General features: G+C 36.3%; 1 protein-coding gene across 1 annotated transcript in view; it reads left to right on the top strand.

The window, feature by feature from the left end:
* Positions 1–16682, top strand: part of LOC127952461 (protein shisa-9B-like) — a 34173-nt gene extending 17491 nt beyond the window's left edge. Inside the window, exons 3-4 of the mRNA XM_052550916.1 lie at positions 7426–7578; positions 10402–16682. Coding sequence (XP_052406876.1) covers positions 7426–7578; positions 10402–10796 — 548 coding nt within the window. The 3' untranslated portion in view covers positions 10797–16682. The remainder of the gene's footprint in view (positions 1–7425; positions 7579–10401) is intronic.
* The last annotated feature ends 414 nt before the right edge of the window (positions 16683–17096 follow it).

Here is a 17096-nt window from a genome sequence, read left to right on the forward strand (position 1 = left end):
GCATTACAATCCTCAGACAAGAAAGTTATTCATGTCATTCCAAGTCCAAGCTGAATCCACTCATTATTTTTTCAGCTTCAAAAGTCCACTTGATGTCACGGTGACGGATGACAAATGCTACTGTGCACATGTACATTCTGATTTGAGTTAACTCGCATAATAACGTCGACTGTTTACCCTTTTGAACTATAATAACGATCGCTCGTGCAATGCCATGGCCGCTGACGTTATTTATTTGCTATCATCTGATCTCTGTGCTCTCTGCTCTGCATCGAGTCTGAATCTGAACCACTAAAACTTTAAGATTAAACGGTTCATTTATAACATTATAAAAACGGGAGAAAATGTAAAACGCGGTTTGGCGGTCAAAGTGTCCCTCACTGCTTGCCATCGAAACATGAAATGCACTCGAGACTGCACATGCGTGCTAGCTGTATCAACCTAAAATGCTTTAACGCAATTTGAGCCTCATAGAAAACATTCATGTGACTGTTCGCCTCAGATTGTGTTGCTGATTTGAAATATATTAAACATGAGTGTGTCAAGTCTGCAAGCATTAATACCGTGCGTGCACTTGTATATTAACTCTGAGTGTGCGAGCAAGAGAGAGAGAGAGAGAGAGATCACTTTTTTTGGCTCACTCTTTTCTTTTCCTAATTTTACAAGTTGAAAGTTACAAAAAACACAAGCAGTCTTTGATCACGGCCCGGGTCGGGTCCGGGGTCGACGGGTCTCGGGTGCACTGTGAAGACCTCTGGTCAGGCGGCTCGATTTCAGAAAGGGGAAAACATTTAACGAGATTACAAAAAAACACTTAGACATTTGACAGTTCATCTGTAACAGGAGAGACGTAAGGTCATAACACACCTGAAACTAGACGAACCACAGACAGACAGACACCAGCCAGCCTTTTACATTTCCAATACACACACATATAAACATCACAGCAGTATATCTACACACTTTCCTATATGAAAGGCAGTGGAATGTTCTGAAGGTGATAAATCAATTATCTGGGTTCCACTTTTCAGTTCAGTTCCACAGATATCTTTGTGTGACGATGTCTGTGCCCTTCCCACACCACTATTGTGTTTAGATCCCAAAATACTCTACTGCATTTTTTATGAGGTCTTGCAGACTATCTGTGTCTGTTTTTGACTTACTTTGACTCATTTGAGCAGGTTCTCTTTTCTTTTCAGAACACTTTTGTGTCCTTCTGCTTTAAAGGGATAGTTCAACCAAACATTAAAATCCAATCATCATTTACTCCCCCTCATATTTGCAAACTATATGAAGGAGAGTTATGCTTTTTCATTCCATTATGAATAGGCACTGGAAATGTAAAAAAGGAGACAAAAGCCCAATTTCGCCCAGCTTTATCATTGATAACATTTCGTTAATGCCTCCATTAAAAAGATATGAGCTAAGAATCTCAATTATTGGTGTCACAGAGAGGACATTTCTGATATATCAAATGTGTCCTCTTCATACCCTGCACTTTTTAGTTAAGAGAGTTTTTTTATCAGACACAACATGTAATTTCATGCCCCTCTCTAAAGTAATTAGCTTGGCACTGATATCTGTTTTTGACCAGTGGGAAATAAGGCTGTAATTAGCCCAATTTCTGTATTCATTATCTCTATTTATCATTGAGATACAGCATTAAGTGGGTTCCTTCAAACTAAAACTTCACACAAGTTGGATGTAATATATATATATATATATATATATATATATGAACTTTTACTTTTGGTCTCTCTGTACACAAACCCTCTATTATGTGCTGTATAATATATACTTCAAATACATCCAGATGTAGAATTAAAGAAGGAATTAATAACTGCCAAGTATGCATGCCACTTAAAAACACAAACAAACATACTGATTAAAATACAAACAAACATCTAAATTTTGGTCATTTTAGATGTATTATTTATTGGAAAAATGCAGGTGCATTGATTATTGTTTTCTTCATGAAAAATTCAGCACTAGTCTAACTAAAATATCTCATATGGGCAAAATATCTCTATTAGGTATTGACGAAAATGTCTCATGCATTTTTTCCCTCCCAAAGTTGACCTCAGTCATATATTAGCAGCGTTAGATAAGGCTTCTGAGTCACAGTCCAGGAGGGAATCGAACTGTGCATGTAGCATAACTAGAACTGGCACATTCATTAAGTTGCTCTCTTCAAAAATGGGCTAAATTCCAATCAGACATCCTGGCTGAGTGAAATGATGAGAACCCAGTGCTGGGTGACATCTCACGCATAGCTGGCATCTCCTGCCAGATAAACGGTCACTGGCTTTCTCTCTCTCTCTCTGAACCCGCTCACAAATTACAGCAATTTCTGTCACTCCGGCGTTTATAGTTTTGTCACTTGAAATCTATTTTTATCCAAACACAAGCAGCTTTGTCTGCTGTTAAGCCCCTGACCAGCCAACAAGGTCTATATTACCAGAAGAGAGCGATCCGTTAGCATTTCCACTCATCTCCATGGCAATTGATATTTTTGGTCCTCAGTATTTCGAAACAAATTTTTGAGGCAATGACCTGAAACATAACATACCTGACTTTCTTTCTTCTGTTGAACATAAAATACAATATTTTGGTTACCAACTTTCTTCAAAATATCTACTTTTGTGTTTCACAGAAGTCATACAGGTTTAGAAAGATGTGACTTGGTGAGACACATGTGTGAGAAAATAATAATGACAGAATTTATAGTTTTGGGTGAACTACCCATGTAAAAAGCATTTCTGTTTTGCATTTCAGTAAAAATATTGAGACATGCTTAAAATAAATGCAACAAATTTGGGGTTTGGTAGACCAAAAATAATCTTATGCAGTTTTATTCTTCAGTAAATGTATCTTCTTTAAGAATGTTCACATATTTTCCTAAAAAGCAAAAGACAAATTTACTATGATTAATGATTTAAATGATTTGTGCTTGGAATGATTGTTCTCCGCAATATATATATGGTATCCTAAATCAAGCCTGCTTATTATGGATTGGAGGTTGCTTGGCAATTGTGACGAGAGGGGCGGGGCCGAGAGCCGTGGGAACGGAGCGAGGCAGGTGTCGCTATCATTAACTCCACCAGACTTGCTCCTTTCCCACGGCTCTCGGCCCCACCCCACTCATCACAGCAATGCTACAGAAAAGCCCAAAGAAACTAAAGTTTCATCTCTACAGATGAGGAATCGGAGGCTAGTTATTCCCAAACCCGTTGCGGCTTCTCATGTGGTGTGATTGTTCTGTATGAACAGTGAGCTAATCCAGTTATCTGAAAGATGGAATAGATTGTGAACTACAAACCTATTTTCCACCATCCAGTGCTTTTCTCAAGCTGGTTTAATAAGTGTTTTAGATACAGGTGGGAATGTTTCATTTACCACAGTGAATGTCTCTAGTCAGGGCCGGCCCAGGCTCTGTTGGTGCCCTGGACAAGATTTTAGATTTTAGTCCCCCCCCACCCCCAACTAAAGAAAAAAATTATACTATACTATACTATACTATAAGTATTAACATAAATAAGCAGTAAATAAATTGTGATAATTTAATGGAGATGTTAAAGTGCCTTGTTGTATTTTGTATTTGTAATAATAATTTGTATTTTATGAGTAAATTTGTTAAAATAGCCTATTGAAGAGACCAGACATGAGCTACTTCCACAACTATGCCTACAGTGACAAGTACTTATTACAACAACGGGAAATATGAGCAATATTAAATGCCTAAAATAGTCTAACAGACCACAAATGCAACATAATAAAGGCTATTTTTTTTTCCAGGTTAGCCAGCTAGCTAGCTATTTAGTCTAATTAGAATACCCATACCTTCCTCCCTTTCTACCTTTGCTCCTGTAAGGTTAGGGGTTCGATTCCATGGGAACACATGATATGTAAAAATTGATAGCCTGAATGCACTGTAAGTTGCTTTGGATAAAAGCATCTGCTAAATGCATAAATTTAATTAAAAGTTTTCATTTAATTTCATTTAATTTTAAGTGTTGTGTCTTGAATAATGCCACAAGTGTCTCTTTGCTTCAATATTAATATCCAGGAGGTAGTATCATACTTCGTTTGACAAATGACCTCGTCAAAAAGAAAATTTGTCACTGTCAGTGGATTTGAAAAACCATTACCTGCCATCAGACCCAATGGATGCCACAATCGAGTCAGGAAAGAGTCCACAGATACAGCATTTCTGGAGTTAGGTGTGAAGATAAGGTTGTTTTAGGTGGAGCTCCGTATTTGAAAGATTGATTCTGGAAACATTCAATAATCATTCATGGAACCCCAGGACAGGCATTTAATTTTCTGTGACAGGACATTTTCTCTGCCTTTATTACAGTTCCACTGCATAATGACTTATTTTCATCCACTCTTTTGATTAGAACTGGAATTAATCTTACTGCCTAAGAGATTATGGATCACTGCGTAATTAATTTCCTCACATTTAATTAGATATTCTGCACACCTGGTTTATAAGCATATTAACTGATGCATTTATGGGATCTTCATGTTTGGAAGCCTGAAGTCTGAACTGTCAAATTGTTTAATCTAATTATCTGAGATTATTCCTTTATGATTAAAGTAATTTCCTTTATGAGCAACATTTCCAAATGATGTAGATGATTGATTATATGAATCAAAATATGATTTGATTTGCACCGTTTCTAATTATTACTATAATGTGGAAGCACGTTTATGCCACGGGATAAAAAATAAAAAGGTAATTGCAACCTTTTATCTCACAAATTTGCCAGTTTTCTTGCAATTGTAAGTTTTAAAAAAATTTTTTTACAACTCATGCATGCACAAAGCTAACCTCATACATCATCTTCCCAGAGTTGCTTCTGTGAATATGGATATTTTTCTTACAAAAATGCATACTTTCGTTGCAAAAGGCCTTTGTTCACTCCCCGGAGCCATTTGAGAAACTTTTTTTTTATTGGATTTTTTTTACCTTTTTATTTAACTTCTTTTGGACTGATGCATTCAGCACCTGCTGAGTGCCATGAAACAATTTTTAATATAACTCAGACTGGATTCATCTGAAAGAAGAAAGTCTTATACCTAGGAATTCCTGAGGGTGAGTAATTTATGGGCTAATTGTAATTTTTGGGTGAACTAACCCTTTAATATGAAATTTAAATAGTGAAAGTGAAAGTGACATTCAGCCAAGTATGGTGACCCATACTCAGAATTTGTGCTCTGCATTTTACCCATCCGAAGTGCGCACGCATGCACACACACACAGAGCAGTGGGCAGCCATTTATGCTGCGGCACCCAGGGAGCAGTTGGGGGTTCAATGCCTTGCTCAAGGGCACCTAAGTAATTCCTTCTGGCCCAGGACTCAAACTCACAACCTTTTGATTGGGAGTCCGACTCTCTAACCATTAGGCCATGACTTCAACTGAGCTGTAGTCTGTGTGATTTTTAGAGAGAAAACTGAAATAGAAGAAAAACAGATTTTTTATTTTTTTTTGTCTTCAGCCCTTTTGTGTTTGAAGTGTATTAAGCAAAGAGCCCGTCTGTCCTGTGATGCAGATGGTAGAATCTTGTAGCAAACAGCCATCCAGTAAGATGAAATAAAAGAGGTTTCCAAGACAACAGGTCAACAAAAGTTAAACAACTAAAACACATCTGAAGAACAGAAAAAAGATCATACAGCACTATTGCACTGTAGCATAGTGCTACAAAAAACACGATTTGCATTGAAAACAAATACAACATTATTCTGTGCATAATTCACAACGAAAGAATTAGACAAACAGTGTCTTTTACAGCTAATATGCTGTTTTTTTGTTTCCCAGTTGCTCTCCAGTGTCTGTCTGTACTTTCTACATTATATCTCATGCAACTCATTGGGGTTAGAAATAAGCAGAAGGCAAGTCAATTTGCCATGCTCCTGTGCCCCCCTTCAGCTGGCCAGATGTCAACTAATGCAATCTCTAGAATATCATTTATGATTTACACCATCTGCAGCCCTCAATATTAAAGTTTTTGATGTAATCAAGTGTAAAAATTTGTGGGGAAAAAAAACCCCAATAAATTGCCCATTGTGACTGTCACTTGCCAGTGCTTTTGGCATTAACATGTTTTGATATTAGCAGTCCAAACGGATTCGATTAGTAGCACCGGAGAGCCTGGCTGGAGCTCCAGAAATCCATGACTAATGATCTGCTTCCTGGGGAAATAGAGTGAATCACCAAAGAGAAAACTCACAAGTTGTGTTGATGGGTCAATGGAACAGCCCTTAAGCAGTTTAAGATATTGTTAAATGTTAATTTAGCGGACTCTGATGGGAGGTATCCCAACTGCTGTGAGACAACGCACTGGGAAAGATTTCTAAGGGGGTTAATGTGTAGAAGAACAATAGATTCTGATACAGCGTTTAGCCTTCCTGAATAATGTGTGTAATGCGCGTCCACAAAATAAATAAGTATTACCAAGAAGTGTCATAGTCATTCAGCATCATTATTTACTTAAATATTTGGGATATATAGATAGATAGATAGATAGATAGATAGATAGATAGATAGATAGATAGATAGATAGATAGATAGATAGATAGATAGATAGATAGATAGATAGATAGATAGACAGACTGCCTTATTCTGTGTAATTACTATTCGTGGACATTTTTGTCTCTTTCAATAGTGACAAGCTGGAGTGCTAGCCAACTACCTTGCAGTTAACCTCACGTTTGTCACAAGGTTATGATAGTTTTGCATTTTTAAATTAGTTTTTATTTTAATATCATTTTCAATTTAGTTTTAATTTTCAGTTTAGTTTTAGTTAGTTTCATGAATGGTCTTGTTAGTTTCAGTTTTTATTTTTATTTTGCGAACACATTTCTATATAGTTTTTATTTCATTTAGATTTAGTTTCAGTTTTAGTAATTTTATTATATTATTTTATTAGTAATTATAGTTTAGCGGAGCAAACAGAACAGTTCCAGTGAAGACCAAAGCAAGACATTTAATTTCATCAAAGTTATTTAATTTTTTATATATATATATATATATTTAACCCCTGTGTATATACACACAAACACTGAACAAAATTATAAATGCAACGCTATGCACCCATTTTTCATGAGCTGAACTTTTTTTATGTACACAAAAGGCCTATTTCTCTTAAATATTGTTCACAAATCTGTCTAAATTTGTGTTAGTGAGCACTTCTCCTTTGGAGAGATAACCCATCCACCTTACAGGACTGACACTGATTTCCCTTCAGATAAATCATTAAATAAAAATGAATGAATGAATGAATGAATGAACAAACAACCGAACAATCTAACAAACAAATAAGGTAGGTAGGTCATGACGACTCTGGAAGCATTACTTTTATTTTAAAATGATAAAATTTATGGAAACATCTTATATCTGTTGTTTGTTCTTTTACTTTAGAGGGTGCCCAAATAAACAGTGCCGGACCTGGATCATCTATGATGCAAGCTATGACACAATACCCTGCCCTTGGACAGGTACCTGTAGCCCAGCCCTATGAGCCATCTCAAACTGGAAATGAGCACAACAAGTATGCTTCACTCAAGGCTGTGGGTAAGTCGGCCATTGTGCTTTTATGTGGATTTTATTGAATTATGTTAATCAAGCTCATAATTGAGAAAATTACGTTTGAAACTTGTGTGATTACTTGTTGCTAGAGTTCTTAGTCATGTGGTCTTGACCTGAGATCTTTTTGATGTACTGGCAGGCCATGTTTTAGACCTTTACACAGTCTCATATTGTTCTGAATGTTAGGGGTCTGGTCTTGACTTAAATTTTTTATGAGCAAAGTTACAGCATGTTCTCCTAATGCATGGTCACAGTCCTTAATCTTTGCAAAAACTGAGCTTAATTAATTTATTAGAAATTATATATTCAGATTTTGATGTCAGGAGAGCTGCAAACCAACATAAAGGTATATGCACAGAATCAGACATTATGTTTTATGGAATATGTATGTTATGAATTATAATGTTGGGAAACAAAAAATGCTTTGGTGAAATATCTAATTTGTCTTTTCCAGTCACTGAATTATCAGTGCTTCAGAATGTATTATGTCCACCACTAACAGTGCTATCTTGTACTATCAACAGTGCTGAGTAGTAACTGATTACATGTAATCTAGGTTATGCAATCAGATAAAAAAGTATTTCTATTTTTAGTGTTCAAGCATAGTTTTTTGAAAGTAAATTTGTGTGTGATTTAATTAATTAGATTTTAATCAACTAGCTAAATTGTGTTGCGTTTTATAGTGATGGAAGAAACAAACCTTTTCGAAGCTTTGAATCAGTTGAACCAACTGCTTTGCAAAATGATCCACTGTTTCAAAGCCCTCGAAACACCACATTCTGGTGATTCCCGCTGGTCAAAATCTCAATGAACTCACATGATTCACAGGTTTACAGAAATCATTGTCATACCCCCCGCCCACCCCACCACCCCACCACACCCCTAAGTGCAGCCATCACTAAAGTGGTAACATTTGGTAGTAACATAGTCACTTTATACTTCTCACATCAATTAGTTTGGCATTAGAGTGAAGCCTATCAAAAGACTTCAGTGAGATGACAGCTAGCTAACAGCAGACAAACAACCAGCCGAAGCAGGAACGTGTGATGATCGTGATGCTCTGAGACTTTCAGCCACAGATGAAACTGCTCAGCTGTTAATCCACTGAAGTGCTGTCTGTGCAGACTGATCACTAGGAAACCAAAAATGGACAGTTTGTTAGAGACAGGCCCAGGAGACAAGCCACAGCTGGGGGTCTGAAACATTTGAGTTCAGTGCGCTACCTTCCTCTGATGTGAATTAATCTCGGCGTATTGATGTCAATGAAAGAGTCTCGTCAGAGATCAGCTCTTCTCTCGTCCGGCTGGCTTATTCTGCGCTTGGCCTCCTGGTATGAGGTTTTAGATCTGCGGTTTACTGCGACTCATTGCTGTTAAAAAGGTCAACTGAAGAATATTTAATTAAAAATGTCTAAAATGTCATGCTGAAATGAGGAGGACTTCAAGCAGAGTGTAGTCAGTCCCAATTAAAGCCTGGCTGAGTTGGAAGGTGATACACCGTTAGCAACATTCCATGGATTTTATAAAAAATTTGTATAGAAATGATTAGTAACACTGTCTGTAAACACATAAAAATCACTTATACTCTGTTGTCTGATCTTGTCTTAGCAAGTTGTGTTTCAGGCTATCAATGATCGACTAGCACTGGTTGAAAATGTTCATCTCTGGAAGAGCTGTATATTTCCATTTGATGATGGAAGCAGTCCAGACTAATTTTGCATTCAAAAAACGCATTTTCTTGAAGCAAAGAGTGAAGAGCATGTTGACATTAGGATGTTAACAGCACCAAACAGTCTAACTAATATGGTCGCTATTCAGAATGCCAACTTAAAAGCTTGTTTTATAATGCATATGTGAGGTACTCTTAGATATCAGTATTCACTTCACTAAGATATTTTTGTAAAGAAACCATAATTTTATATATATATATATATATATATATATATATATATATATATATATATATATATATATATATATATATATATATATATATATATATATATTTAAATAAAATTAAATAAATATTTTTCGAAATGATTATTTACTCACCTTCATGTAATTCCAAAAATATCAAACACATGCTCTATGAAAGTCTTCTGCTGATGCACAAAGGCTGCATTTAATTGATCAAAAATACAGTAAAAATACTAATCTTGTGAAAAATTATTACAAAATATGATTATTTTTTAATACATTTTAAAATGTAATTTATTCCTGTGATGCAAAGTTGAATTTTCAGCATCTCATTCTCAAGTCTTCAGTGTCCCATGATCCTACAGAAATCATTCTGCTGATTTGCCGCTCAATTTTCAGGAACATTTGATGAATAGAAAGTTCAGAATCTTTTGTAACATTATAACTATTGCGACATTTACTGTCACTTTTGATCAATAACATTGCTTGAAAAAAAAAACACTTACAGAACTCTAACTTCTAAAAGTAAGTGTATATGTTGTGTTATTTGAAAATGTAATTGTATTTGTGAAAATATTTCGGAAATTAGAAAAATAACTAGTTTATAATGACATGGTGGTCAATAAATAATTAATTCATTTCTCTACAGAAACATGCTGTTTTGTTGTTGTTTTTGTCGTTTGTATGAGGAAATGGTTGTCAAATATTTTCAGAGAAAAATATAGCTCATTTGGGAAAAACAAATGATAACCCTTGATCTATTAAATGTGTTATTATTTGGTACTTATGAGGGGATGAAAAAAAATCTGCAATCAGGTTGTTTTTTGCATCTGACTAATGGAGTGTTATTGATTTTTTTTCTCACTTTTGCTCTTCTGTCTTTCTTTTCCAGCTGAAAAAGCGAATGAAAACTTCTACACTAACAGACGGCACCTAGCCGACCTGGCAGCGAAAGGCACTCTTCCCATGCACTCGGTGAGTCTGGAGCAGGAGCCCACCAACCCTTACAGCCCAGAGTTGCCCTGCCAAAAGCAGAACGGACACAAGTCCAAAACCACCAAGGTCCACAGCTCTCACCCACTGGCTTTTGGCTCGAACACCATTGCCAACCCCGGCATGCTGAAGGGCTGGGAGATGACAGAAACGCTGGGTCGCCGGCACATGAATGCCCCCAAGAGACACAGCACCACCATGGAGCATGTGAACGAGCTGACGTCCCACAGCCAGCACTACCTGCCACCACATCCGTACTTTGTCACCAACAGCAAGACTGAGGTGACCGTGTGAACGGAGCCGCAACATCGGGTTTATCAAGCCCAGGCCTGAGTGGATTCCTGGATCGGAGAATGAGGATAATAAAGGAAGCCTGATAGAGGAAGAAGTGTGGATTAGGACCCCGTCCTGCTGGAAGGATTGACTGAGCGGTCCAGATCAAGATCTGCAGGGCTGTATGTGTGCTGTTTGTCTTTGAGCGGCTGGGCATGGAACAGGTGTGCCCTGGCCTCATTGAATGGGAGAACGTAACATTGTTCAAAGGAACTCGTTCTGTGTCCATACTGTCACAAATGAATAATCTGACCTGTAGTGATGAGTTTATCACAAGGCCATCTGTCAAAGTGATGAGGACACATTTAAACCCTAAACAATCAATGCAATCAAACGTACCAGATGGCACAACTGTCATGATTCGTAACAACCTGAAAGCGTGCGAGAAAGTCCCTCAAGGTACACTGCCCTGTTTTCTCATAATCTTGTACATAACAGAATGTTACCAAGGATGTAAAATGTCAAAAGCTTCCTCGGATAAGCAAAAGACATCGGTCTAGAAGATTAAAGTTGATGTGAGGACAATCATGTCTCTAGCTCTTCTCATCTCAACACTCAAGACTTTCCAGAGCGTGTGCACCAAAAACCTCCTGTAGCAAAGTGACACGCTATACCCTGAAAAACACTGGGCTTGTGCCTTTCCAACAGATGATCTCGTTATATGAGAGCTCTTGTGCTTTTCAGCGAGCACATGGTGTTTCTTCAATAACAAAGATGCATACAATATAAACAAACCTATTGTTTACGGCTGTCATATTCCAGTAGAAAATGTTGATTGTCATGTGTTCTGAAATACACCTTTTCCTTTCACTATGTGTTCACATATTGTTTGGCCCTATCTTTTAGTGCAACTCTAGACTGTAGACAAAGGAAGTAACATAGGGTTAATGATAGACATTCATTACTTTTCAATGTTAGGTTTGATTAAAAAAAATGAATGGTTAATTCTGATACTGAACAAGATGGTTACAACACTGCCATTGTTGCATTCCAAGTATTTTGGGTATTGAAAACTGATTCAGTAGTTCCTTTTGTCTTTAGCAACATAATGTGAACCATTTCACTTAGCATAAAATGCTGCATTCAGTGTTTTGTCATCCACATTCAAATTATCCCAAGTATCTGGCTGTGAATAATGTGGATCACATAAATTTAGATTGCTGTGAAACAAGTACACTTAAAATGACCTACATCATTTACTCGCCTAAATCGAGATGGCAAATTAGCAGGCTAATTCATAGTGAAAATAAAAAGACATTTACTTATCTAGTAGTGCAGATTTCTGCAGTGTCACACTCACACACACACTTATTACACAAGTAGGAAACCCATTCTCAGTTTTAGTATCGTAAACTTAAGGGGTGGTCGCACTAGAATTTGTGTTTGTATTCTGCTGTTTTTAAGTTTGGTGACCTTTGACCTACAAAACTGTGCAGTGGTATTTGACCATTAGAGGTCAAACTGACTGACCTGCTGCTAGTGGCACAGAAATTGCTCACTTTAACTTTAAGGTGAAGGAATAGTCCAATCAAAAATTAAATTTTGCTGAAAATGTTCTCAGCCCAGGTCATCCGAGATGTAGAGTAGATGAGTTTGTTCTCCATCTTAAGAGATTTGAAGATGTTTAGCAGTACATCACTTGCTCACCAATGGATTCCCTGCAGTGAATGGGTGCCATCAGAATGAGAGACAAAACAGTCACACAAGTAACTCACACGACTGCAGTGTTTGTGTTTGTAATCAGGAGAGAAATATGCTCTGATCAAGCACTATTTATAAGTGTTCATAAGATTTTGATATGAGAGGACAAAAGAGGATGGACTTTTTCACTGAAGGAAGCCTTATTATGGTTTATAGACTCAAACTGTAGCCTTAAGCGACAGAGTACAGTTAAAATGGTTTAATGATGGATTTGTTTATGCTTTTATTAGACAGCTGCAGCTCATCCAGAACACTGCTGCCAGAATTCTGACTAGAACCAGAAAATCTGAGCATATCACACCAGTCCTCGGGCCCTACACTGGCTTCTAGTTATATTAAGGATTGATTTTAAAGTACTTTTACTCATTTATAAATCACTCAATGGCCTAGGACCTATAAAGGACCATTACATATATGCTTGCTGAATATAAACCTAACAGAGCACTCAGATCATTAGGATCAAGTCAGTTAGAAATACCAAGGGTTCACACAAAACAAGGGGAGTCCGCCTTTAGCTATTTTGCCACCCGCAGTTGGAATCAGCTTTCAGAAGAGATCAGATGTGCTAAAACATTAGCCACATTTAAATCTAGACTTAAAACTCATTTGTAAAGTACTTTGAGTGACCCTTGTGTATGAAATGTGCTATGTAAATAAACTTGCTTTGCTTTTCCTTTCACTTTATAAGACGGTAAATGATTGTCTGGAGTATTGTTTCTTACATGTGGATTATTGTGATGTTTTTATCAGCTGTTTTGTCTCTCGGTCTGACGGCACCCATTCACTGCAGAGGATCCATTGGTGAGAAAATAATGTAATGCAAAATTTCTCTAAATCTGTTCTGATGAAGAAACAAACCCATCTACTTACGGTTGAAACACCTGTGAAATTTTTTTAAAAATAAAATCAATACAGAGCACATTGTGCTGTATTTGAACAGATTTTTCTTAGAGTGAAAGGCTGCCACAGAGACTGCGACAGCTTCTCAGGACAGCTATTTAAATGATATCTGTCAGCTAGTAACATTTAGGTGTTGTATGTCTTCTACTGCACACTGAAATGTTTTAAAGCCCAACAATTATAATTGATCATCCCCTAAGCCAATTGAACAAATATTAGAGCAGCAAGACAGCTACAAAAGCCGTCTTTTGTAAGTTAAATTACATTTAAATAATTCCATAAATGTAGTGTGACCAGCCAAGCCGCATATAAATAAAACATTTTAAGATCTTTAGACCAGTTGGAATCCAAATTATGTTGCATGTAAATTTAGGATTGATTATATATGATCATAAATAAAAATCTCTGTCAAGATTTAATAACATAGCAATATCAGTATTGTGTCTAATTTTGACCTCAGTTGTCCTAAGAATTCACTCAAAAAAATAATAATACAAGCTCTGCCTCCAGTTTAACTGCTTGTCTTCTTCATGCCATTGAATAATGTCTTTGTGCGTCACTACCAAACAGCCTGCAACAAACCAGTACTTAAGCCTGACATACTGGCTACTGGTCTGTCAGTCACTGAGTCCACTCAACATCTATTAAACCTGAGTGTCTCACTGCAGGTCACCTCATGACTCAGAGCGCACTACAGGATCACTCACCGGGGTGCACTTTTCTTGGAATTAAATCTCATAGTGAATACCTTTCCCTCTGAAATCTCCAAACACTGCAGAAATGGATTAGCACAGATAATGTCAAGATTCGCCATGCAGCTAAAAAGACCTGCACAGCTGGATTCCAGGGCTTTAGTCTGACTGCATAATATAACATATGAAATCGCCATTGTGATATAGAAATCAGGCATGAGGGAAATAATCTGGGTTAACAATTGGGAGAGAATTCACTAAGAATGAATTGCACCTACTGATTAATTTATTACCATTGTTTTAGCACCAAAGGTAAAAACAGTTTGAGCAATATAGAATACAGCAGAGTAAATACTGCATGATTTTATTTTGTGAATATGAAGTAATCTATGATACGCATTAAGACGCAGTCACACTATACTTACACATGCTTGGCCACTCTTGATTCAATCATTTCCATTCCTACACATAAACCAAACAGTGAAACAAATGAGAAAAAGTATTGTCTTGCATATCAGATTTTGATTTGGAGAATATTGTCTTGCATATCAGATTTTGATTTGGAGAAAAATTAAGTTTTGACTTATAAATCTGCTTAACAAAACAAATTCGAAACCAATAGAAGATGTAAATGTTGCAGAATGATCTCTTGACTCATGGTTTGCATTGTTGCAGGAAAGTGGTGGGCAGTATATTTTCACATTTTGAATGCATTATTATTATTATTATTATTATGTTATTATTTACTAAAAACAGAAAATGTTAAGTGTGACATATCCTGCTGTTGCTGATATGAATTTCAGTGTCTGTATCTTTCACATGATCAAACTTAGTGTGAATGAATCTTAATGTACATATTAAATCAGGCCTGTTTGCACAGAAAATCTAATAATTTAAAGCTAATATTTATTTAAACTATGTACAACTATGTTTACAATTGAATTTCTGAAGTGAATTCAAGTAATTTAGAAGTAATTTAGAATTTAGGAGATTTTCCTAACACAGATTTTGCTTTGGGTTCAAAGTGGTCACGTGATTTCAACAACAACCTGCTTTAAGCTGGTTTAAACGTGACTTCTACGTGAGCAGTGCTTCATAAATCGCTACACTATTGACAATAGACAATGTACCTTTTTGTCTGCAAAGGTTAGCTGAAATTTCACCAATGTGACCACACCTAAACTCTTTGCTCAGACATTTACTGTACAAATATCACTTCTATTTACCATTAATGTAGAAAGATTATCTTTGTTGCTATTCACAATTGGTGCAAACAGTCTGGACCACTTATGTAACCTAATACACAAAACAGAACTATACCAATGTATATAATACATGGTTAACCTGGATTATGGTTTGTTAGTGAATAAAGCTTTTGATGCTAAAATAACTCACAAAATAAATTGGTGCAACTGTTTAGTGAATTCATCTCTCAATGTGTTGAAATGTATGAAATCCCATGTTACGTTGAGGCTACATAGGAGGGTCGTCTTATTACTGATTTCTGTTTCCACCTCTCATTGTGCCTTGCTGTTCATTAACAGTCACTAGGTGTCATTTTTATGTTTTCACTCAGTTTCATGGATTATTAGGGTTGGAAATGAATGAATGCTTAGAAAGAACATACAGAGGTTTTTATCTTTTGACATCAGCACAAGGTATTAGTTATTATTTAGAGACGTGACAAGCTAGCACATAACAGACGCAGTCTTGAACAGTCAGCTGTACATTACGTCACAAAAGGGCTGAAAATTAGCAGAACGACTTTAATGCTGTGATCATGAAGTTTAGATGCTGAGCGAATGCATTCTGGCAGATGTTATAAAAAGCTGTGCTAAATGATATTGCCCTTTATTTCATGTGTTGAAAACCCCCATAACCCCACTGCAATTGATATTGATGTTGGTTTGTGTATTTGCATCTGTTAACTGGTTCATTTTAAACACTCAGATTTTATAGAATCTCATTTTGAAAAGTAATACCTCAAATGCTTATGACAAGTAGTAAGAAATTCATTGATTTATTTGTATTTTCTGATAATGCTGGTATACTATCAAACTCTTTTATGAAATGATATTTCATATCATATTCTTCACATAAAGCCAAAATAGTTACACAATAACTTGATATACATAAGTAGTAACAAAGTAGTTGCTGATGAGACCAAATCTGTCCAGTTCAGTGATCCATATTGTAAATCTCGTAGACGAAACACTGGGGATTGCCCACCAAACTAATATCTGCACAAGCTCAAATTATACAATGAAACCTGAGTGTCTTTTATTGAAGGTTATTTTGTGATCCAGGTTTATTTGAAAATGTGTCAATATAGTATTCAGTTGGTCATAATACTGTGTCTACTTCATTGGTGATGCAAGACGAAGCATCTGGGAAACAGAGCACATCTTGCAGCTCGCAGATCACATTTAATACACTAGGGTACATTTTTTAAACAATGTATTCTATGTAACATTTCTATGTGGAAGTTGAAAGTTTAAGCACTGTTGTACTGTTCAAATCACAAAACATATTTACAATAAATGTCTCCTCTATACATGGTGTGGATTTATTTATTTTTATTTTTTTTTTACATTAACTGTGCTAATGTTTAACATGTCAAATGATTTTAGGCAGATTCTGTTGTCTGGGAAGATTTGCCTTATACTGCAGTGAAGATGAGCCATAATGTTCCGATATAGGCTATTAGGCACAAAATGTGTTGTTTCACAGACCAGATACTTGAATATGGGAATACTGTAGCTTATTCTGGCAAAGGGGAAAAGATTTAGCTGGTTAGCATGGCCTAGTTAGCTCTGTTTTCAGAATAAAATATAAAAATAAAAAAATCAAGCTTTTTTTAAAAAAAAAAGCTTTTGTCCTAGGTACACTTGCGCATTGTTTTTCAGGTAGGTTTCTTGAAGCATCTTGGAGACATTGCCACAGTTCTTCTGGATTGAGTCTGTCTCAG

The sequence above is a fragment of the Carassius gibelio genome, chromosome A3 (assembly GCF_023724105.1).
Source record: "Carassius gibelio isolate Cgi1373 ecotype wild population from Czech Republic chromosome A3, carGib1.2-hapl.c, whole genome shotgun sequence".
Taxonomy (NCBI): domain Eukaryota; kingdom Metazoa; phylum Chordata; class Actinopteri; order Cypriniformes; family Cyprinidae; genus Carassius; species Carassius gibelio.